Source organism: Phlebotomus argentipes, unplaced genomic scaffold (assembly GCF_947086385.1).
Source record: "Phlebotomus argentipes unplaced genomic scaffold, Phlebotomus argentipes genome assembly contig_5, whole genome shotgun sequence".
Classification (NCBI taxonomy): domain Eukaryota; kingdom Metazoa; phylum Arthropoda; class Insecta; order Diptera; family Psychodidae; genus Phlebotomus; species Phlebotomus argentipes.
Window position 1 is genome coordinate 3,451,862 of NW_026776165.1, and position 23,284 is coordinate 3,475,145.

At 48.8% G+C, this 23,284-nt stretch overlaps 7 protein-coding genes across 7 annotated transcripts; 4 read left to right on the forward strand and 3 right to left on the reverse strand.

The window, feature by feature from the left end:
* The first annotated feature begins 1,974 nt into the window (after positions 1-1,974).
* Positions 1,975-11,552, forward strand: LOC132266093 (pro-resilin-like). The gene is made up of 4 exons (XM_059766931.1): positions 1,975-2,121; positions 8,022-8,402; positions 10,838-10,969; positions 11,028-11,552. The coding sequence occupies exons 1-4, from the start codon at positions 1,975-1,977 to the stop codon at positions 11,496-11,498; spliced, it is 1,131 nt and encodes a 376-aa protein (XP_059622914.1). The 3' UTR covers positions 11,499-11,552.
* A 183-nt stretch (positions 11,553-11,735) lies between these two features.
* LOC132256562 (proteasome subunit beta type-3) lies at positions 11,736-12,528 on the reverse strand. Its single transcript, XM_059753055.1, has one exon. The coding sequence runs from the start codon at positions 12,434-12,436 to the stop codon at positions 11,819-11,821; it is 618 nt and encodes a 205-aa protein (XP_059609038.1). The 5' UTR covers positions 12,437-12,528; the 3' UTR covers positions 11,736-11,818.
* Positions 12,529-12,593: 65 nt separating this feature from the next.
* On the forward strand, positions 12,594-13,789 carry LOC132266156 (abasic site processing protein HMCES). The gene is made up of 2 exons (XM_059767007.1): positions 12,594-12,712; positions 12,788-13,789. The coding sequence occupies exons 1-2, from the start codon at positions 12,693-12,695 to the stop codon at positions 13,710-13,712; spliced, it is 945 nt and encodes a 314-aa protein (XP_059622990.1). The 5' UTR covers positions 12,594-12,692; the 3' UTR covers positions 13,713-13,789.
* A 74-nt stretch (positions 13,790-13,863) lies between these two features.
* Positions 13,864-15,325, forward strand: LOC132255571 (uncharacterized). Its single transcript, XM_059751661.1, has 2 exons — positions 13,864-13,975; positions 14,039-15,325. Exon 2 carries the CDS (start codon positions 14,059-14,061, stop codon positions 15,241-15,243), a length of 1,185 nt encoding a protein of 394 aa, XP_059607644.1. The 5' UTR covers positions 13,864-13,975; positions 14,039-14,058; the 3' UTR covers positions 15,244-15,325.
* LOC132255570 (transcription initiation factor TFIID subunit 3) lies at positions 15,289-19,265 on the reverse strand. Its single transcript, XM_059751659.1, has 7 exons — positions 18,979-19,265; positions 17,687-18,911; positions 16,852-17,625; positions 16,360-16,556; positions 16,127-16,291; positions 15,647-15,708; positions 15,289-15,578 (listed from the first exon to the last, which is right to left on the reverse strand). The coding sequence occupies exons 1-7, from the start codon at positions 19,142-19,144 to the stop codon at positions 15,324-15,326; spliced, it is 2,844 nt and encodes a 947-aa protein (XP_059607642.1). The 5' UTR covers positions 19,145-19,265; the 3' UTR covers positions 15,289-15,323.
* Positions 19,266-19,465: 200 nt separating this feature from the next.
* LOC132256560 (pleckstrin homology domain-containing family M member 1) lies at positions 19,466-21,812 on the reverse strand. Its single transcript, XM_059753053.1, has 4 exons — positions 21,608-21,812; positions 20,326-21,529; positions 19,741-20,266; positions 19,466-19,660 (listed from the first exon to the last, which is right to left on the reverse strand). Exons 1-4 carry the CDS (start codon positions 21,735-21,737, stop codon positions 19,529-19,531), a joined length of 1,992 nt encoding a protein of 663 aa, XP_059609036.1. The 5' UTR covers positions 21,738-21,812; the 3' UTR covers positions 19,466-19,528.
* Positions 21,813-21,894: 82 nt separating this feature from the next.
* Positions 21,895-23,284, forward strand: LOC132256561 (ribosomal RNA-processing protein 8). Its single transcript, XM_059753054.1, has 2 exons — positions 21,895-22,058; positions 22,117-23,284. Exons 1-2 carry the CDS (start codon positions 21,987-21,989, stop codon positions 22,933-22,935), a joined length of 891 nt encoding a protein of 296 aa, XP_059609037.1. The 5' UTR covers positions 21,895-21,986; the 3' UTR covers positions 22,936-23,284.

The following is a 23,284-nucleotide window of genomic DNA, read 5'->3' on the forward strand; positions in this document are numbered from 1 at the left end:
AAAGAGGCGGCAAAAGAAGTTAAACTACATCACAGCTCTCTTCCCATTCGCAATAAACTGTATAATAATTACTCTGTGGTGCCTTTAATGTAGCAATTTCAGAATTAACTGACATGAAATTTGTAATCACACAGGCATCTAATTATGTTGTTAGCGAAATCTTTCGCTTCACACTCAATAAAGACTGCGGACTTGAAGGAGTTTCCCTGCTCCAGACTGCTCACTTGCAGATTGTAGTGATTTTGACATTCGGAAATTGATTAATTGACCATTGCAATTACAGAATTGCTCATTTGGGAGGTTGTGGAAGATGTTTAAAGGCAAGACGGCCACAAGACAGCGATTTGAAGGACAACTGCTTAAGACACTGGAGCAATTCATTAGCATTATGAGATGGAATAGAGTAGAAATTCAAAAGTGTCCCATGGAATTCCTAGGAAATTCATTAGAGCTTTCCAATGCAGCCAAATTGTTTTGCTCTTAGAAAATCAATTAGGAATCAACAATAATAAAGAATAACATTGTGAGGACAATTTAATTAGAATCCTAAGTAATGTCCTATGGAAATCCAAAGGATTTTCGTAGGAATGTCATCCATTGCCCTCAATCTCTAAATTGCGCCTAGATTTCTCACTCTGCAAACACTCGCAAGCCAATTTTATCACAGACATTCACGAGTAATTCGTGTGAGAGATGAAAAATTGATGTCAGTCTAAGAATGCAAAAATTCATCTCAATGCCAAATACAATCGATTCTCTTTCCAACACTTTGGCCAGTAAATAATGTCTTTCAGCCTAATTGTCCTCAGCTTTGCACAACAATGCCACAAATAAGTGGGAAAGCAGACGCACACGGCGCTGTCGGACGTGCGTCGTGAGTGATTAGGTTGCAGTTCCTGACCTCGTCAAATTTGGCGCCAAATCCAATTTGTGAGTTCCTCAGTGAGTGTCAATTTGTGAGCGGGTGGGATTTAATGAGAGTAAAGTGCCTCTTTTGTCACTGACATCTCATATGAGGGATTCAGGCCCGCGACTTTTAGGGGCCCCCGAAGAATGATGATTGATTATCGTGTCTTCGGTGATCAATTGAAATCATCCCAACATAGATTTAGTTCAATGTTGCGCACCTTCGTTTCTTTTTTTTTCTTTCCTTCCACCTCAACTTTGGCTGCCATCGACAGAGTGGGTAGATCAATTTGAGCGTTTTTACCTTTCTTGATTGATAGACAATTTATTCACTCTGGTGGCCGTTTGACTTTAATTAAATTTACTTGTGTTTCCCATCATCTCTGCGCAGCTTCTCTTTACGCAAGGCTGTTAATCCATTTTCTCTCTCTCTCCTCTAATCCGTCAACACATTTGAGGCATTACGAAAATATTGGAAAACTTCCACTCTGTTCGTGTCAAGTTTAAGATAAAGCATTATTAATGTATGTTTTTCTTTCTGGATCTGCTGTCAATTGTGGAGAAAAAGGTGAGCTTTTGTAATTGTTGCAAAAGGAGGAAAAAAAAAGTGTGAAAGAAGCTCTTATCGTCTCGCCATGCGTTGTGAAATACAATTTTGCTCTAAAGCTCAGACATTTGTGTCGAAGTGCACGCGATCTTCAATACGTCAAAGTCAAAAGTGCTTCAAGACATGCGCAATTGATAATTTTGGATCAGAATGCAAAACTTTTTCCACTCCAAATGACACACTTTCGCGTGAATTTTCGCAATTGCAACTGCAAAATTTGCACTTCTTACATTGTAAATCACGCGGCGCACTTGAAGAAGAGTATCAGTTCACCTGATGCCTTCATCTGAAGATCCAGCGAAGGTGCCTTCCTTTCTATATGTGAAGTGGAATGCATGTCATGCGTAATTATGAGTGATTCGAATTTAAATGGAATTAATTGCTGCAAATTCTCCATGGCGCTGGAAGGTCACATGAAGATGTTGAATTTGATCAGCAATCGAAATTACACGCATTACACGATGTGGAGTGATCTCAACTTGATGACAACTTGTAATCAACATCATCGGGAGTGTGGCAAATGCGAAGAAACCGAAGAACCCGAATTGGACTTGAAGTTCATCATCTGTCCTCCAATTTTCACACCTCCAAGAGGTCAATCCATTAGAGTGAACATCTCAATAGAGCCCAGGATGTGTCAGGCAATGATTTTTCCGCCCACCGCATTATTTCTAAACCTCCTCATAAATCTCAATCGCCCAGACTTGACCAAGAGGCAGTTTTTACGCCGCACAGTGAAAAATTGGCAAACAATTGGCTTAAGATGCAAATTTCAGTCTGGAGCAGAAGAAATGGTCATATTCTCTGCTCCAATATGTTGATGCGCCATTGTTACATTTTTACCACTTCTTCAGTCACTTCTTTGCGCACCATTTTTTCACCCGATGGCGCACAGTTTGAATTCTGTCGACTCGAGCAATTAATCTTGTGGCAATTTGCGCTATAAGTTGCCCAAGTTTATTTTTCAAAATGTACACACACGGGGGATCATGTGTTGCGCTCACAATTGCGAAAGTGTTGATTTTTGCCGGCCAGAGGATGTGCTGTGGCCAATAAGTGCGCACGATGATGGTGCTGATGACCATTCAGTAATGAGAGCGATGCAATCTCCCAAGAGCTCAGCCTAATTTGCATTCCTACTCACTACTTCTTATTTCATATGCCCATCTTCCCAAGCCGCCGCACTTTTTGGCAATACTTTTAATTGTAATGCACAGTTGGAGATGAAATAAGACGCCTTTGATTACAGAAAAAAAGTCTCTCAATTGCCATTATTTGCCGTGGATTCCATCGGAGAAAAACCAATAATGCCACTTTGATTGTGGTTTATTGGAAAAATTGCCTGCTTTACATAACGCGTGAGAAGAACATCAAAATATACACTGACCAGCAGAGGAATACTGTCAATGCTGTGGTAAATTCACGAAGGCAAATTAAAATGAGAAACTGAAAAATACAGGAGAGATTTCACATCTACTGAACCAAATATATGAATGTCAACAAGACACAAGACAGTCAGAACGTTAGTTAAACAATCAACCAACCAAGATAATCTGATCGTCCCTATTCTCCTCCACTTCACTGTGCCAGCAATTTCAATCAGTCTTCATCCACATTCACACGCTAGAAGCCAGTAATAAAATCATCACAGCTGAATAATGATCCCTCGATCACAGGTCGTGTATAAAAATTCCAACAAATCAATATTCAATTAAAGCCGCAGATCAACAGTTTGCATGCGAGAGGAAAATGAAACAGCAAGAAAGCAAGATTGACCATCTGAGATGAACTCTTCGGCGAACACAGTCGAACAAGACACTCTCTCAGTGTGGTTCGGCTGCAGATTCACGCTTATGAGGCATCATTACTGCCTCCGCATGGGATCGCGAGACAAGAGATGCTCGAGACAGAAACAAATGCTCGCGGAGATCAAGACATCGGTTATCGGTAATTGGATGGCCGCATTAACTCCAAATGCGTGCGCTCTTGACCTGGACAAATTATGGATTGTGTGCGCGCGCGCGCAAATTGAACAATTGTCACAAATATGACATTGACCGGAAGTGATTGGGCAGAAGAAGGTCCCTTTTGAAGACACATCTGCCATCATTTTAGGCATAATGATTGGCTTAAGCAATTGTGCAATGCGCGCTGCGGCAATTTGCTATGTGTTGATAAAATGTGTGATTTCGGTGGAGAAACAAATGGATGTGCATGAATGGACAAAAGTCACCTCGTGATCTCATCATGGCGCACCAGATGCGCCAGATTTAAGGCAACGGCGTTGATGGACGATGTTGGGGAAAAATGTGGTGCTTGGCACCGCATGTGAGTGAAGGCAAATGGCTCGGAGCAGTGCTCGAGTTTCATTGTGCGATTGCAGATCGAAGGCCAGAATGAACCACTGCGCGCGATCCTCCTTTGATCGACTTGTGACAATGAGTTACATCGATAAATCATTCCACTCTTTCGCACCAGGCCAAGAGAGGCCCATAAAGAGGCAGCCAAGAAGGCGATGAGTGTTGAAATTGAGATCAACCGACCATCGCCAGATCCCTGGTGATCTCCTCTAATAATTATATCGACACCACCGCATGACATGCCAATCAATTGTGGCGCGCAAAAAGCTCCCTCGAGAATCCTCAAGAGGTCCCAACCTTTACTCTAATTGAAGCACAAGCACTGACTTTGCGCCGATTAGGCCTAAAGGCGCTGCAGCGCCTGTGATTCTCCTGCGAACCACTTTCGTGGTCAACAAATACGCGCACATCTCGCTGGATAATCGCAAGATTCTGCATCCAATGTCAATAACCGTCATTTTCCCGGCCAAACAATGGCCTAACAAAAGACCTTTGGAAAGGGAGAAAAAATGGCACAACAGTGGAAGCTTTAGTGGCTGTTAAGAGAGAGAATCTTGAGTGGCCGCGGCGTGTGCAAAAAGCGCCAAGAGGCAAAGTGATGAATTTAGTAGTCAGATAGATCAAGGGGGAGATAATACAGTCAGAAGTGGTGTACGGCTCAGCAGAGGTACTAAAGAAGTGTGGAAAAACCTACAATATTCCTTCCCTGGATGCTTCTTTCTCTGACAAAAAATAGAGATTCTCTGAATTTCCTTCGATTTTCACACAAAAAACAAACGTAATAATCTTATTTCTAGGTTATGTAACGAATTAATGACAGATTTAGTGAATAATTCACATTTTAGCACATAAATTCTGCTAAATCTTGGCAGAATTAAGCATTTGCAAGCAATTAACAGTGCTTTTTTGCTTAAGAAACACTTCAAATTGTGTTAAGATTTAACATAACCTCAAAAATAGTCGTTTGAACTTGGCAAATGTCCATTTAGACAACTTTCTGGACAATTTTGATTGTGAATCAGCAATTTCAGGATCATTGACAAATCATAAGAGATGTTTTTGTGATCCAGAAAGGTTTTGAACGGAGCATTTGAAGATTTTCTAGTGATATTTTTGAGGTTATGATCAGAAAAGATGTCCAAAAATAGCGGTTTTAAGTCGATTTTTACAGAAACATCGAATGAAACCTCAAGAAATTCATAACAATTTGGGAATCAATGTTGAAATGAATTCGAAAGTGATGTACAGATTCAGGGCATATTATCTCCCCCTTGAGATAGATAATGAAGAGTTGAATAATCTAATAGTAGAGCGCCTGCGCATTTCTCTCAGCGCGCGCGCGTCACCTTCATTCCATCATTGCGAGACCATCGCCGCGCGTCTCTTCCAAATAATTAGACCACCGCGGATAGAAGAGTCTTCGCCGTGCACGGCGTGATGCAATAATCCAGAAAAATGCTAAAATGATCGATGCGAAGTAAAAGCACATGGAGCTCATCAGGTGCACGGCAGAAAATCCTTCCTCCGCAATAAATCGCCGAGGCACGATCATGGCGAGTAATTCACTCTCACTTGCGGTTGTGCCACATTGTCTGCGATATGCAGACGCGCGAGAAGTCGGCCAGAGAGGCGCGCGCTGCCCTCAAAGGGGGTCCGCGGACAGGGCAATAGAGCCATTGATCGTCTGCGCTTCTTGATTTATCTGCTGTCTTATCTGCGATTCGGCGCGCTTCCGGATGACAATCTCCTCATCTCCGCATGACAACCGCCAATTGATTCATCTCGCAGAGATGAGATGTTATCGCTTGATTAGTCAATCAGCCCTTTATTAGGGGTATTATTATCGAATCTCTGGCTTCTTTTGCATCGCATTGAGACAGAATCTCAACTGGTTTGGTTTTAGAAAAATTCTTAGTATTAATTAGATTAATAAATCATCATATTTGCTATGTTATTTCCTCCCAAATACATTCACTTGAATATTACACAAGAGATTCGCAAGAGAATTACTTAAATTTTAAGGCATAAAATGGAAAAATCTATCGAAAATATCGAGAATTCTTTAATTAGTGTTTCATCGTGACTTGAGAATTCAAATGAAAAGAATGGAGAATAAATATTATCACCAGAAAACAAAACTACACAACATTACAACTAAGACGAAATACAATAAAACACTTAAAATTAAACTTCATAGCATTAAAACACAAAGAATGTAAAATAGAAACTGTAGCAGAATTTAACAATAAAGTAAACAAACAATTAACAGAAAAATTCGATGGAATATCAAATAATATAATTTAATAAATTAAAACAACGTAACAAAACAATAGAAACAAATGGAATTTGGGATTATTGTAAATAATAGAGTTGAGCGATAAAATACTGTACATATTTTAAATGAAATAAACTAGTGTAAATATTATTTTTAAATTGATTATTTGCCGATTTTTTTTAATTTAATTTGCCAACTTGATCAACAAAAATCGGTGGAAAATCACGCGCAATTCAAACTGTAACGGCTGCTCAATGCAATCTCATCTACTAAAGAGATTCTTATTGTAATGTCATCACTGTGCATCTGCCTCGAGGGCGTCATTTTCACTCTCCACAAGTGATCTGTCGATGGTGTTCTGTGGCCGGGAAAATTCGTGGCGGCACGGAGATCATTAAGGTTCAGACACCAATCGATCCATTTACTTGCTATAGCAGCGCTAAAAGCACTGGGCAATGGTGTCATTAGCATGATGTAAGGCTCCCATGTTGCGCCTAATCATACACTCTCGTCGTGTGTAAGAGAGTGAATCTTCTTGGCTGGAAAAATCACATTACATCAGACAAAATTTTTGGCGATTCGCCTTTTTATCTATTTTCCCCGATGATCTTGAATGATCGAAAAATCACCCACAGCTCGATCGCATTTTTCAACTTCCACAAAATCCATTTCACAATTGATGGGATTCCATCGCAAAATGCGCGATATCATTCAAGTGCTCAGCAATTGCTGTATTGCCCCACATTGATTATTCGTGATCATCATAAATAAATGACGGATACCTTGCGAGGCGCATATTTCACTGAGAGATGAACTACATGCTCCGCATTGTGTTGGCATTGCGAAATTGTAACATTGCATATTAGCCTAAGGAATGGAGGAACCATCACTTTTCTCGCCACCCAAATTGTCCGACTGATGCTTTTCCTCCCGACGGGCGCCCAAGAAGTCTCGCTCTCTCGAGAGAGCACTAGAGTGTCTTTTTCACTCCCCAGCGCGCGATCAATGAGCGCATCTCATTCTGGCCAATCCGCACATTCACTCCCAAAGCCCGAAGAAGAGACGCTCAAACACCACCTTTTTATGAATGAGATCGGGCCGCAGATTCACGCGGCAGATATATAAATACGGGAGGCTGGAACCTAAGCAAATCATAATACGATCGACCACCAAACAGTTCTCACGTGCAGTGATCCCCGAGTTTAGTCCGCTCTTCTGTGTGTGATCCTCGTTTTGTGATCCCAGTGTTTTTCTATATTTTGTTAAATCATACATCTCTCTTTTCACTTAAACATGAAGGTACGATCATTGATCTTGGAGTTTTGAAAGGCCTCGCGATCTCTTCCGCGAACCAGTGAAAATTAGATGGGAAAATCTGCGTGTTGATTGACAAGAATACATCCAATTATGCCACCCTTCCCATTGTTGGCAAAAACTCACTCTCGCCAGCGCGAGAAGAGTGAAAGACAAAATTCATCTTTTGTGTGCAGCTCTTGTGCGTACGATCGCCTTTGTCAGGTTGCATTTGTATTTCAAAAAAAAAAAAGTCTGGTGTGACATTAATTATGAAGCTAATTGAGAGGTGGTATTTCCTAATCTCCCTCCACCTTTTGGAGATCTCATTCTAATTTACAGCGTGAGATCCATCTCTCTCCGAGATTACACATTTAAATGAATCAGATGGTTTGTGATCACCGTAATTGTTGACATTTTTACGTAATGAAATGCATTGAAAAAAAACCCCCCAAGTCGCTGAATAGGAGAAACTTGTAATCTCCAATTGTACAGATTGTCACACGGATCCGATCATGAGGCTTGATAGCTCTCTTCCCATTGTCATCCGCCATTAAGTGATCGTGGTAATTTATTGTAGATCTTCGCAATTGTGTGCACTCTCTCCTGCCTGGCGTTGGTCAGCGCTGAGCCACCTGCCAACGGCTATCCGCCCAGCAATGCCCTCCAGGCGCCCGGAAATGCCTACTTGCCCCCGTCCACGTCCTACGGCGTGCCGTCCAGCAACAGCCACCAGTACCAGCCGAGGCCCACCAACCAGTATCTGCCGCCCAACGGACACAATGGCCACAACGGACACAACGGACAATCCACCAACGGCTACCACTCCAGCCAGGCTTCCTTCCAGGCTCCCAGCCAGCAGTACGGCGCTCCCAGTCAGCAATACGGAGCCCCAAGCCAGCAGTACGGAGCCCCAAGCCAGCAGTACGGAGCCCCAAGCCAGCAGTACGGAGCCCCAGCCGTGACCAGCGCGGTCTTCAAGCCTAGCAGCACCTACGGCGCTCCCAACGGACACTCCAACGGCGGCAGCAACGGATACAGCAACGGATACTCCAATGGCGGCAGCAACGGATACTCCAACGGAGGATACGAATACAACGTAAGTCCAAAATTTTTTTGACCGGGTCTTGACTGCGTTTCTCTTCGAGATTTTCTCTTTCTTCCATACTTCCAACGCGATTGCATTTTCGATTTTAAAATCTCTGGTTTCTCTTCGAATTCATTGCTCTTTGTTCGATGTTTTTTTCTTCTTAAACCTGAATCTGTTCTTAACTCCTCTGTGTTTCAGGAGCCAGCCAAGTACTCCTTCGAGTACCAGGTTCTGGATTACCCATCTGGCAATGATTTCGGTCACATGGAGTCTCGCGACGGTGACAAGACTGTCGGTCGCTACTACGTCCTCCTCCCCGACGGCAGGAAGCAGGTGGTGACGTACGAGGCCGACGAGAAGGGATACAGGCCCACTGTGACTTACGAGGACACCGGAAATGGCGCCAACGGCGGAAACTACGCCGCCAGCAACGGCTACAACAACAACGGCCAGTTCCACGGCTACTAGAGCTCACCATTGACTTAGTGTAGATCCATTGCAGCATAACGTCATGTATTTATAACCCTGTGCAACTGATGACCATCCCTTTGGCCAGTCCGTCCATCCGCATTCTGTCTCTAGATATTTAAGACGTATAATATTATACTTTTACGATAGGCAACATTTTGATACAAACGTTGACAATTACAGCATCGACCATGGAATACGAGTTTGCAAGCAATATCACCTTCTTAGCTACAAAGACGTCCAATCAATTTTGAGTGGGAAAAAGAAGTTATTAGACGAAAATACTCACAGACGAAATGAGTGTCGCCCACCAATTTGCCCTAATCCGAGTCTGTTCCCAATTGGATCGATTTCCGGATCGCGCACGCGAATTGGATGGTCGTCACTCATTTCTGTTTGGATAAATTTAAATGATATTAAATTAACTAATAACGTAGAAACTGTAGATGATATTGTGTAATTTCTTCTCTCTTTCTTTGTAAATAATAGTAAGTTAAAAAGCATATAGGAAAAAAGGGGGTGAAAAAAGTGCAAGTGTGTTAGAATTGACACAGTAAAAACTGCCATAATTTTGAGAGAAATCATAATGCAACATAAAAAAAACAACAAAAAAAAAAACATTGATCATCGACTTTGTCTAAGAACTCTCTAGCGAAGAAAGAAAAAAAAAAAACAACTCTTGAATTATTGTAAGATTGTATAATTTTTTGTACTCTTTTGTATGATGTATTTAAAGAAATAAAGAATTGTGCATTTTGCAAAGTGAAAAGCAAAAAAAAAAACCGACGATCTTGTCAAATTGTGCGACGCTGTGTTGAATCATCGACGCGAAGTTGAACTGCGAACTGAATTCCAATGCGAGCCCGTGAATTCTGGGGAGACAACAAAAGAACCACCGCGATTACATCATAACATCATGTTTCAGGCCAATGTCAAAGACCTATTAATGCACGGCAGAACGACGAGCGACATGAATTGCCTCGATAATTTGGTCAATCTTCCTCTTCTAGCGCAAAGACACTCACTTTTTCGTCTCTAATGCAATTCCGAGCTCTGCATTGGCTGCACTTCAAGGGGAAGCGCAGCCAATTTAATGCGTATCGCAAGATAAAGTGGCTGAGAAATAGTGCCAAAACGTCGTTTGCAATTGCAATTAAAACTTAGTGGACAATTTGTCTCAGTTTGCATGAATTTATCGACTCAAAAATTCACATGGAGATTCAAATGCTTCTTCTTCTTGAGGCTCAACTTTGAGAACAACATTCCAATATAGGGAAAGGCGGGTTCACAAGTTTGTTGAATAGTGAGCAAGAAATCAAGTCTGAAATTGAGATGCATTTTCTCACCATTTATAGAAGTGTTAAAGATTGGAAATGTTGAAAATTCTTTATCTCTTCTTAATTGTTATCGCCGAAACTCACGAGACTCAGCAGCATTTTTTATCAATTTCCAGAGACGCTTTCGCAGTGAGATTGGGCGTGATTTGATTAGCATAATATCCATGTCCCTGTCACAGAAACACACTCACAAATTTGCGAATAAATCAAATGAAAGACAAATAGTATTTCGGATGCTCTCTGAATATCAAATGGCGTCTCATTGTTGGATATAAAAGATGTCGCCGGCTGAGTGATCGGCAGTTGTGCAGAAGCGCCAAGACAAGTGCAATTAATCGACATCATGAAGGTAGAATTTCGATTGAAGATCGCCTGAGAGTCTTGGCATTAAGGATTTACTCTTTCCTCTCTGTTCAGTTCCTGATTCTGTGCGCCCTCGTCGCCTTGGCCGCGGCCGAAGCTCCTTACGCGCCATCCGGATGGAGGCCTCAGGGGGCGCAGTTCAACCTGCCTAGCAGGCAGTACGGAGCGCCCCAGCAGAGCAGGCAGAACTACGAGGTGGAAGTCACGCGGGAGAACGTCGAGTATGCCGGAACGGTGACTGAGAACCCGGAGAATCCGCCGGCGGACGAGGTGAGACGATCAGAGGCAATGGCTGAAGAGTTGTGCCAATCTGCTGATCAATTTGCAGGAATCCGACGACAGCGTGAGAGTCCAAGGCGTGCCAACGACAAATGCGCCTCGCTTCAATCCGCGAAAGCAGCAATCTCGCCTCCGCGGCCAATTCACGGATCCGCAGGAGTTCGAGGTGGCGCGCAATTTCCAGCCTCAGCCGCAAGGCGCTCAGCAGCAGTTTGGACGCCAGCAAGCCGGCCCACAGCGGGAATACGGCGCGCCCGCGACTCGCCAGCAATCCGAAGAGGATCAGGAGGATGAGGAGCCAAGCGTTGTCGTTGCCAAGGCGGCATCTTCTGGCCAGTACTACGTCCTGTCGCCCGACAACACGCTGCAGCGCGTGATGTTCCTCACCAGGCAGACCGAGGAGGATCGCCGGCGCAACGGATTCACGGCCCAGCTGAGATACAGTCCAGTTCAGCCCATCACGGACCCGGTTTACGTGTACAACGAGCAGGGACAGCTGGTGCGCGTGTTCAACAAGTAAGCAGGGACTCGTGGGCATTTTTTTCGGGGTGGAATTTGCATTCAGTATTGTTAAGTTTCGTCAATTGTTGGATTTTGCACAAATAAAAGAAATATTAACGTATATTTCATTTGAATTTCCTCATGAAACACGCATTTCACGGGTTTCATGTTTCACTGCACAAACGAATCAAGAGTGAAACCCGGAAAGAAACATCCAAGAAGAAAGACAAAAAGCGCCCCAAAGAGACATCTAAAAGCCACCAAATCCAATCCACAAACGGGATATTTATTCATAGAGACGTAAGAAAGCGAATTAGTGTAAGAAATTGTGTAGATTCCTCAATCCATGCGCGTTTTGATGGACTTCGTGGTGATTTTGTCCTTCTCGATTATGTACACCGTGGCGCCCCATCCGGAGATGGCGTCCCTGTCGAAGGCATTCACCATGGACTGCGCGATGACCTCGAACAGCTCGTTGGGCCCCAAATCAGGCTCCCAGAGCGTCTCGCACATGCCGTAGAGCTGCTCGGCGCACGTTCCGGCCACCACGAAGTCGTCCGGCGCATTGGGGCAGCCGATGAGGTCCATGTTGCAGATGAAGGGCTTGCTCGTCTTGGGGTCCAGCCCAGCGATCACGGGCTCAATGAAGTACGGCCCGAAGCGGCGCTCGTACAAGAAACTCGACAGCATCGCGGCGAATCTCGCCGGCGTCATCACGCGATTCTCGCGCACCTCATACAAGTTCTTGCGATACATCAGCTTGTCGCGCACCGTGAGGATGTCCGATTGCAGGCCCACGAGTCCCAGGAACATCTGTGGATTGATCTCGAAGATCTTCTCGAATGTCGTGTCGATGGTTTGAGCCTGGATGCCAAATCGATGATCAGTGGCGATTGCCACGCAATCCTTGCCCTTCATCGCCACCACACAGCCGCCGTTGTACGCGAGGATGGACATTTTCCGCGAAAATCCAGAGGAAACTCAATAAAACACACTCCCGAACAATTCACGATGAATCTGCGTTTTGTTTTTCTGAGGTTATGTCACGCACTGACAAAACATTCCAGCGCGACTTCCAGTCCAGTGCTGCCAACTTTCCAATTTCACTATTCAGCTGTTGGTGTTGTGAAACATCGCAATTGGCGTTTGTAAACAAATTGTTTTCTGTGAAAAATCTTGCTTTTTCCCCAGCAAAAACCGGGAAATTCCTGCAATGTGCGGTCGAACATGCTTGTAAGGATCGTCAGCAAAGATATTTCATTCAGAGAATCAACTGTTAGTCACTTTTTTTCTCACGGTGTTTTGTAGAACTCTCAGTCCCGAAGGCGTTTGTCGAGCCTGTCGCTACGCCCCAAAAGGGGGCAAAGGGGCGAAACAGCAGCCTCTGTGGCGATCAGAGTACAACCAGGGGAAGGCCTACTCTCCGTCCTACAACATCGCGCCCACTGACATGACGCCCGTCCTGGTTTCTCAGCAGCACTTCGAGGAGGACGCCGCGGCGGGAGTGCGCGTCCTGGTGCCCATGATGTGGGGCATCGTGCCGTTCTGGCACAAGGGCGAGTACAACACCCACGGATTGACCACCAACAACTGCCGGCTGGAGAGCCTGATGACGTCCAAGCTGTACAAGCGCTCCTTCACCAGCGGCCAACGCTGCGTGATCGTCTGCGAAGGATTCTACGAGTGGCAGACGACGAAGAAGGCTCGTTCCTCAGAGCGGGACGTGTTCTTCATCCACAGCCCCCAGGCGGAGGGCGTGAAGATCGAGGACAAGTCCACGTGGGAGCCCGAGCAGGTGGATTTGCTGAAGATGGCCGGAATTTACGACGTCTGGAGCAGCAACAGTGGCGACACGCTCTTCAGCTACACCGTCATCACGTTCCAGTCGAACGAGAAGCTCTCCTGGATGCACGATCGCATGCCGGCGATCCTGGACAGTGAGGAGAAGGTGGCAGATTGGCTGGACTTTAAGAGAGTCGGCCCGGAGGACGCTCTGAAGCTGCTGAAGCCCACTGAGAAGATCACATGGCATCAAGTGTCCAAATATGTCAACAGCTCCCGGAACAAGGGTGAGGAGTGCAACAAACCCATCAAGGAGGAGCGCAAGAGTCCGATCAAGAGCAAAATGATGCAATCTTGGCTGGGGAAATCGCAGAAAATCAAGTCGCCGAAGGAAGAAGAATCAGATTCGGGAAGTGAGGCGAAGAAGCCAAAATTGGAAGCTCCAGAGTAATTCTGGTACATCCTGAGCACCACAAGTTCAAGAATACGGGTTATTTTCATCAATTTGCGAATAAAAATTCATGTTTTTAAGGATTTCGCAGCATTTCGTCCTTCCTTTCCAGGATGGCGCAGCGCGCGGGAAAGTATGTTGTCAAAAAAATCTAACCTTACTTTCCAGTCTGTGGGAAAAAGTGCGGAGTAAACGAATGCTTTTCTGGTGTTTTTCGCCCTGAAAATCGTCCATTCAGGTGGAAATTCGACCTAGATTCACCAGTGAGTTGTCTGCAGAGTGATTTCCCACTGGATTTGCTGGAGTAATTTGCGTATTTCCACCAGATTTGGCGCTCCTGGAAATAATGCTGCCCTCCAACCGGGAGTTGAATGGCTATTCGGAGAGTCTCTGCACGTCCAGACTGGAACTTCCCGGAGTGGCTGGCTCTCCGGTGTCTGAGGAGGACGTGTTGGTTGAGCTGGACGAGCCAGCGGATGTGTATCACTTGCTGTCGGACAAGGTGAGGAAGGAGTACGTGACTTACCTGGAGAAGCTTCTGCACTCCAACTACGAGACCTGGATGATCTGCAGCCCGTCGGCGGACGAGCAGAGGCTCAACTGGGAGGACTTGAATCTCTGTGCCAAGACGCTGGAGCTGGAAGCCGTGAAGTCTAGCATGATTGTCAGTCTCTATCGGAAGGCGATGCTGAAGATCATCTCGGAAGTGCGCCTGGAGACGAAAGGGCAGAGATTGATTTCTCGCCTCGCCGAGTGTCACAGTGGCATGAGGACAAAGTGCAATGCGGAGACGCAAACGGAGCAGTTTGAGAGGGATTTCACACTTCCTGGAGAGCTTCCTGATCTGCCAGACACACCATCGCCGCCCAGGAAGAAGCGCAGGAGCGCCAAGAAGCGCCGAAAGACACCACCGCGGCCAGAGGCTGAGGAGACAATGACAAAGGATGAAATTGAGGAGAATCTGGAGAAGCTCTTCGCCACAGAAGCGAACGAGTTGGACATCTTCGAGACTGCCGACGATCCGCACATCAAAGTCGTGCTGTCGGAGACAAATCACCCGCCGGCCGGCGTGCAGTCGCCCCAGCTGATTGTGGAGGAGCAGCAGGACACGCTGAAGGACAGCATTTGGCCGTGCGAGCTGCGGATGCGGCGCAGGAAGCTCTTCCAGATCATGTGCACCGTCGGCGATTCCAGCCTGCGCAGCTACGAGCGCCTGAAGCTGGTGTTCCAGGAGCTCTTCGGCGAGGACAGCGACGACGAGGAGGCGCCGCTCAGTCCGGCCGACGACATGGACGCCGCGACGCTGAGCAGCTGCAGGAAGCGCATCGCACCCCTGATCGTGAAGCAGCTGATGAAGCCCTTCAGCCAGGGCCTGATCGCCAATCGGTGGCTGTTCAAGAAGCTGGCCAAGAGCCTGGCGGACAGCATCGTGCTGGTGAACGACTATCCGGACGAGCGCTTCGTGCGGAACCACATCGACGAGTACTTCGCCATCCATCCCAGAATCGCCGACGCCAGCGACATCGCATGAAGCTCTCTTTCTTTCCCTCTTCCTGCCCACCAAATAAAGCACAAGTCGAACAGGATACAATTTATTGGCATGCAAATCGGCTAGACTTGCTGCTTCTTGTCGCGCCGCTTGCGCTTCTTCTTCCTCTCCGACCCGCTGCCGCCGCCCGCCTGGATCTCCTGCTTCTTCAGGATGCACACGCGGCAGTACCAGTCCTCCGTGGCGTCCGGCGGCACCTGGATGCCCACGCACACCCAGTGATACCACGCGTCGCAGCCGTCGCAGCCGATCATGGGCGTGCCGTCGTCCACGCGTCCGCACGCCGGGCAGATCCACACCTGGTTGCCGTCGGCGTCCTGGAAAGAAGCGACAAAGCAGCGGTGAGAAAGTGGCCAGGAAGTGCACAACACACCGACAATCTCACCCTCATTGAATTATTGATCATCTTCTCTGGAATGAGACTCGTTTCCATCGGCAGATTCAGACCTGCAAAGGAAGAAATTGATTTGATAAAGACAAGATGAACTTCTTCGAGGAGAAAAAGAACCATCAAAGTGTCCGTTCATTTCCATCTGACGAATATAATTCAGTGGAAATGTTTCTCTCCAACCATTGAAGCATTAATACAAGAAGCTATAACTCCATGACGTTCATTGCCCACGAGACAAAAGGACAAAAATAAACAGATTGTAGAAGATGTAAGAAAAAAAAGGGTTCAAAATTCAATTTCAGTGTGTTTTCGAGTTTTCCGCAATAACTTTCACCAGGTTTTTTCCCCTTTCCTAGCAAGTACAAATGCAAATTTCATCACAATCGCGTGAAATTCCAATCTTCTAAGCTTTCAGAAGCCACGCCCCCTCGAAAGCCACGCCCAGCAGAGCCCAAAAGAGCGTCAAACACTCACCAGAGATCAGTCCGGGCGTCGCTGGCGCTACTGACAGTCCTGCGCCGTGTTGCTTGCTGCCACTCCCCTTGGGACGTCCTCTCGCCGGCATGGGCGTCAGTGAGCTCGTGGGACTCTTCATGGCGTCCGTGGGAGACGCCAGAGATGCGCCGAAGCCTTTAGCGCCTGCAAAAGAGGGTAAAGATCGGTGAAAACACGCCTCTTGATGGCGACTTGGCGGCTCTGAGTCTCACTGGAAGAAATGCCCGGAGTCGGCGGCAGGCTGGATCCCGTGGGCGAATGCTGGAAGAATCCGTGGCCAAACGTGGGTGACTTTGGCTTCGGCGGTCGCGTGACCAGAGGCGAAATCTTGGCCAATTCAGGCATTTCTCCTCCTCCGCCTTCAGTCTCACCCGACATCGCGGATTCCCGCTTAATGGGCTTTATCATGCTGCAGAAATACGAGCACAGAGTGAGAAAAGAATCCCGCGGGAAGAGAGAGTCAGAGTGATTTTTATTCCATCTTGTGAGACACACTTCAGGTACGCAATAAAATCAAAGTAATTCACAGGGAAAATGTGTGTGTGTTTGTGATGATGATCGGTTAGTGAGGGTGAAATGAATGGAAAGCCAATTATTTCCCTGACACAAGCCAATGAAAATGACTGCAAGAGAACAGAGAAAAAAAAACACAGGAAAAGGACAACTAAAGCCAATCACCGTCAGCTCACGCGCGCAATACTCACAGTTTCCGACCGCCGTCCGGCGACATGGACTTGGGCGAGTGTCCCAGCTTCAGTGTCAGCTTCGGGATGCCCACCGTCATGCCCTCCTGCTGCTGCTGCTGCTCCATGAAGCCCTCGCGCTCGCGTTCGCGCTTCTTCTCGCGCCTCTCCTTCGCCTTGGCGTCCTTCAGCGCGCGCTTCTCCTCGCGCTTCTTCTCCTTGTCGCGCGTCTTCTCCTTCTTCTCTTTCTTCTTCTTCACCTTCTTCTCCAGCTTGCGCCGCTTCGCCTCCTCCTCATCCTCCTCCGCCGCCGCCGCCGCCGGCTCCACCTTCGGCTCCACGCCCGGCGACGACGCACCCGCGGACATGTTGAGGATCAGCGGCTCCAGCTTCAGCGACTCCGGCACCAGCGGCGCCACGTTGCACTGACTCTTGTCCGGCACCACTTGTGGCGACAGTGGCGCCGGCGACGACGGCGCGCCGGCCGGGATGGCCGTGGTGATGGGCGGGAAGCGCGGCAGCGGCATCAGCGTGAAGGGATTCGGGCCCCGAATGCCGCCCGGCGGGAAGTGCAGCCCGCCCGGCTGCTGCTGCAGCCCGAACGGGTTGCCGAACAGCGACGGCGGCGGAATGAGGCCAGGACTGCTCGAGAAGTTGAACAGGTTGAAGAGATTGTGCGGCCCAGTCGGCCGCGGCGGCTGCTGCGGGAACATCGAGATGGGATTCTTCTGCTCCAGCGGCGCGTGCTGGAAATCCGCGCCACTCTGGCCGGGAAAGTTGAAGTCGAAGCGCATTCTGCAAAATAAGGACACGATTCAGACTCATCAGAAGCCCCGAAAGGAATCTTCCAACTCACGGATTGTCCATCATCGGCTGACTCATGGACATCTTCTGCTTCTTGGACGCTCTCTCCGTCTTCGGCTTCTTCCGCTCCTTCGGCTCCGCAGTCCGGCCGGCGTTGAGTTTCTTCTTCGTCGTCGGCGGCGGCGGCGAGAGCGGCGTCTGTGGAATGACTCTCACGCTCGTGTGCGGCTCCGGCTCCGGCGAGGCGTCCTGCAGCGTGAGATCCACGATCTGCGGCTTCTCCTCCTTCACGCCAGTCACTTTCGTCGATGAGATGCGCTTGAAGATGTTCATCTTCAGCTTGTCCGGCTCGGCGCTGATCTTGCCCTCCACGAACGGCGCCTCGGGCGCCTCCTCCGGCGGCCTCTTCACCGTGGCCAAGTCCATGGGCAGCGGCACGTCGGGCGGCGGCAGCGGCGGCTGCTGGGCCGCTTTCTTGCCGGCGTGCTGCCTCTTGGCCGGCGGCCCGTCCTTCGCCTTGTGGGCGTGCGCCTTGGCCGACCTCTGCCGCGGCCGAGTCTCGCCCGGCGGCTTCCGCTCGGCGCCCTTGCGCCCCTTCACCTTCACGTCGAACTTCTCGGGATTCGCCGAGGCGATGTTCAGCGGCGACGGCGCGGTCAGCAGCGGCGCCGGATCGCCGTCCTTGCTCGGCACGACGCTCGGGAACACCTTCGGCGGCGGTGGTGGCAGCTCGGGACCCACCAGCTGGTGCAGCAGCTCAGCCAAGTCCACCGAGAGCTTCGCGTCCGGCAGCTTTCCGGCGCGCGACGGCGAAATGAAGCCCGACGTGGTCATGATAACGCTGCTGTTCTCCCTCACGGCGCGCCCCATGTCGTCCTCCTGCGCCTGGTTGCTGAATCGCGGCCGCGGCACACCCTGCGGCGCCACGAACTCCGGCTGTGTCTTGGTCTGAGACGTCTGGCGCGGCGACAGAGACACCACGTCGATCTCCCCGTCGCGGCGGGCGTTCTCCTTCTCCGCCTGCTTCGCCTCGTCCTCCTCCTCGGGCAGCATCGGCGGCAGGTACTCGGGAATGTGCACCGGCCGCGTGATGACCTCCTTGCTGCCCGGCTTCAGGAAGTTCAGGTGATTCTCCTTCCTCGCCGGATACTTCGGCACCTTCACGGCGCACTCCTCGGGACTCACATTCCTCACGAACTCCAGAATATCACTGTAGCTCACGCGCCACGAATCCAGAGCCTCCGCCAAGTCATCGAGATTCGGTTCCGTGCGCTGAGCTGAAAAGGCGTCCGGAAGCGCATAACCTCAACCAATCTCTCTTCATTTAGAGCCCGGGAAACTCACCCAATTCCGTGTATCTGTGCGTCTCGTGGCCCAGGGCTTGGATGTAGCGCTTGGCCGTGTCCACGAGGATGTCCAGAGTGCCGGACTGGATGGAATGCCAGCCGATGGTCTGGCAAATCTGCGCCACGACCGTTCGCAGCACTTGATGCGAGTACGCCTCACTCATCCTCTGCCCAGCACTTTTACCACGCAATTAGACACTCTCCCGGGCGATTTTCATGCTTTCCAGCGATAAAAGCTAAGCAGAAGCGGAGAGAAAACCCGAGAAAAACAAATGGAAGCTTGTCACTGAGCGATGACGTCACGAACACACTGCTGCCAACCAAATCGCGTCCAAATCAAAAGGGCGCGAAGAGTCATTCAAAAATGTCCGATAACTTCAGTCCGCTCGTTTTTCCGCCTCTTTCCGTGCCAAATAATAAGTGAAAATCGCAATGGTCTTCCGCCAATTCTTGCAAACTCAAGGACAGAGTGAAAATGCCGTGAATTCAGTGTGTTTAGCGGTAAAATCTATTTTCAACACAAGCAAGCGTGGTGTCTTCGATGGCGTCTAGTCTTCCCGGATGGACTCCAGGGCGTCCAGCAGCGGCAAGTCCTCCCTTTTCTTCTTCCTGTCGCACTTCGGGCACGGCTGCAGCGCATTCAGGCAGCTGTCGTGGAAAACAGCTCCACAGATTTCACACTGCGGAAACGAGAGGAAGAAGAAGTGCGCTGGATGAAGAGTAAAAAACAGAGAATTGGTCAGGAGGAGAGAGAACTTACGCGGAATGTGGTGTCAATGTTGAAGGGATAGAGGACTTTGTGGCTCTTGCACACCTCACAGATGAATCCCTTCTGGCTGCACAGGCGGCAATTGAGGATGTGCTCCTGGCCGAATTGGATTGCCTTCCGCAAGAGGACCTTCAGGCTGCCCTTTGGCACCTGCTGCGTGAGATCGCCGATGGAGTATCGATGGATGTGCTCGTAGAGGTATGTCTTGCCCACCACTTGCTCCTGGAACTTGTCCATTATCTCGCGATTGCACGTGAAGAGATAGGCTCGAATGAAGTTCAGCTGAATCCTGAGCGATTGCAGTTCAGCCATTTCGCTGACTGCTGAGTAAATGCCCGGATTGATGATCTTCATGTCGATGATTGGCTGCAATTGGAACTCAAAGAGGAACTTGGACACCTTCTGACTCACTGGCAAGCGCCTAAAGTCCCAGTTGTGAATCACCTTCGCGGGAATCACGTGAAGATCCTGACTCATGCACGTGTCGCAGAAGTAGTGGCCAGTGAAGGAGCACGCCCTGGACGAAGGGTGAGTGAGGATTAGCGGGAAGAAAACAGGGAAATGTGGGCAACTTACTGTGGCGGTGTGATGCCGATGCCGAAGGGACTGGAGCAGGCCTGGCACATGAAGCCCTGCCTGTCCAGGCCCTTCTCGCGGGCAAGAATGCACGTCTGACTGATCAGGCTCTTGAGTTCCTCAATCTCAAACTTCTCCGTCAGGGAATCGATCATCTCGAAGCTCAGATCCTCGTCACTCTCATGCGACGGCGTCTTCTCCGTGGGCGTCCGGTTGGCATTCGCGGCGTACTGGGCTTCCAGCTGATCCCAGATGTTGGTCAGATCGAAGGTCGTGGCGTAGGTTGTCCGGCCGGCGTGCTTCTCCAGCAGTGTGTTGAAGCTCTGCCGATCGGCGGATGTGGATTGCGTGGAGACAATTGACTGCGATCGGCTGAGATTGCGCGACTGCTCCTTGTCCACCGACGACCAGCCCTCCTTCTGATCCACAGCATTCCCGGACGTCTTCCGCGCCGTGCGCTCCGCCACAATCTCCTCCTCGCCGTCGGACACTTTGCTCATGAGTATGTCGAAGTTCTCGTCGGCCGTCAGGTCAGCGGCTCTGGGATGATTCATTGGGGATGTGGAGAAGATGGAGTTGGAGATGGAATCCTCGTACACCTGATCAATGGACAGTGGCTTCGGCTGCGGCGTCGAGTCCGACGGCGGCGGCGGCGGCGGCGGATCGTCGACGAGAGAGCTGGCCACGTCCACACCAGATGCGATGGGATAGGATTTGAGCGGCGGCGTCCAGATGCCGGCCATCTGCAGTGGCTGATCTGTCCACTGGTTCAGCAGGCTAGAGTTGAATGGCAAGCGGAATCTGATGCAACTCTCCACACCCTCGAGAATCCTCTCGGCCACCTCCAGTCGGTCGCTGTCCTTCAGCAGGGCGTGCCGATTGTAGTAGGGATTGAGGGCGGACGAGTCATTCCGGATGGTCTTGAGGTGTGACGACAGCAGGCCATCGTTGATCAGCAGCCTGATCCACGCGCGACAGTAGCCAATGTCCTTGTTCACCTGCGTCAGCGACTGGATTTGATCGATGAACTGCTTGTGCGTGAAGATCAGCAGAATTGGCCAGAAATTGGGTTCAGGTCGTCTATTGATTTCATTGGCAATCACACTTATTGTCTTCCTCACGAACGATCCCTTGATGCCATGCAGGAAAATCGCCTCGATTGTTGTGCAGAAGGAGTTTGTGCTCTCCGTGAGTTCCAGCAATTCTTCAAACACCATTTCAGAGAGAATGATTTGAGTTCAGAAATTCCTCTTCTTCTGCTTGGCGTACGTGAAAAACTTACCACAATTGTTTTCAGCATATTCAAACTGAATCTCGCGCGCATTCTCCGACAGAGACGCTATCAATGACTGCTTGATAGCAGTCTCTCGACCACTTAAACTATTCCGCACGCCACTAAAAAAGGATTCCATCTGTACAAAAGTATCCAAGACACTTCTTGGATCGATCACAAAACATATTCTCGCGATAGACAAACAATGGCGAAACCAGCTGATTTTGACGCTCTGCGTCGCGCATGCGCATTTGCTCGCAGCATATGCTCTTGAAGCGTACACACCAGGGAAAGTTGGTAGCCTTGACAAACTTCACGTGCCCATTTTGAGGTTATAAACAAACAGAGCGCTTTCCACGCTCATCTTCTTGACTGTCTCCCAGGCAGAATGTCCAAGATATTTGAGTGTCCTGAGTGGGATTGTGAGCCCAAGACAGTGGTGAACTATAATTTCAAGAAGGTGTGCTTGTGCACTTCTAATAAAGTATCAAAAATGATAATTGAATTTCCCATTCCAGAATGTAAACAAAGTGAAGAATGGAAGAGTTTCCAAGGCTCTCAAGTCATCCAAGGGTAAGAAGAAGAGGAAGCACATTCCGGAAGCTTCTCCAGAACCATCATGCAGTGAGCCAGGGCGATTTGTGAAGCTTCACAAGGAGGAATCGCCAAAGGCTGAAGTGGGACTGCGAGAGAGGCTGATTGGGAGTCTCAAGGGTTCCCGCTTTCGCTTCATCAACGAACAGCTGTACACCAGCCAAGGGAAGGACGCGCTGAAGATCTTCGAGGAGGACACCACGGCCTTCAAGGTGTATCACGAGGGTTACAGGCAGCAAGTCGAGCAGTGGCCACTGAATCCACTCGATGTGCTCATTAAGGCCGTCCGGAAGATGCCCAAAGACTACGTGATTGGGGACTTTGGGTGCGGAGAGGCGAGACTGGCGAAGTCTGTGCCCAACAAAGTCTACTCGCTGGACTTGGTGGCGAACAATGCGGACGTGCTGGCCTGCGACATGGCGAACACACCGCTCAAGAGGAACTCCCTGAACGTCGTGGTCTTCTGCCTGTCGCTGATGGGCACCAATCTCAAGGACTTCCTCCTGGAGGCCAACAGAGTCCTCAAGATGGGCGGCGTGCTGAAGATTGCCGAGGTGCAGTCGAGATTCTCGTCAGTGAAGGACTTCATCAAGAGTGTGGAAAAGTGCGGCTTCAAGATGCTGGACAAGGATTTGCGGAAGAACTACTTCTACTTCATGACCTTCAAGAAGAGCGCCAATGTCAGCAATTCCAGCCACTTGGATAACTTCAGCCTGAAGCCGTGCTTGTACAAGAAGCGCTGAACTTTGTCCAAGAGACGCCAAAGTAATGTAATCATTGCTTTATTCAATTATTCTCTAGACTCTCTTGTATAATAAATTGGTGGATACAAGATTTAATCAATTATACAAGGCTGGGGGGGGGGATAAATAGGTGAATAATAGGAAAAAAAGAATAATAATCCAATTAAGTCACATTCAAAAGAATAAACATATAGAGATTGTTGCCCTTGTATAGGAAGTAATATTATTTTGATTTATTAAAATGCGTTAGCCTAATTTTTCGCTCGATTCCCTCTCTCCAAAAGTAAGTTTTAGTGATAGTTCAGCTGCTGAAGGGATGATTTAGGTTCGTTTGTTTTCTTGTGCGTCA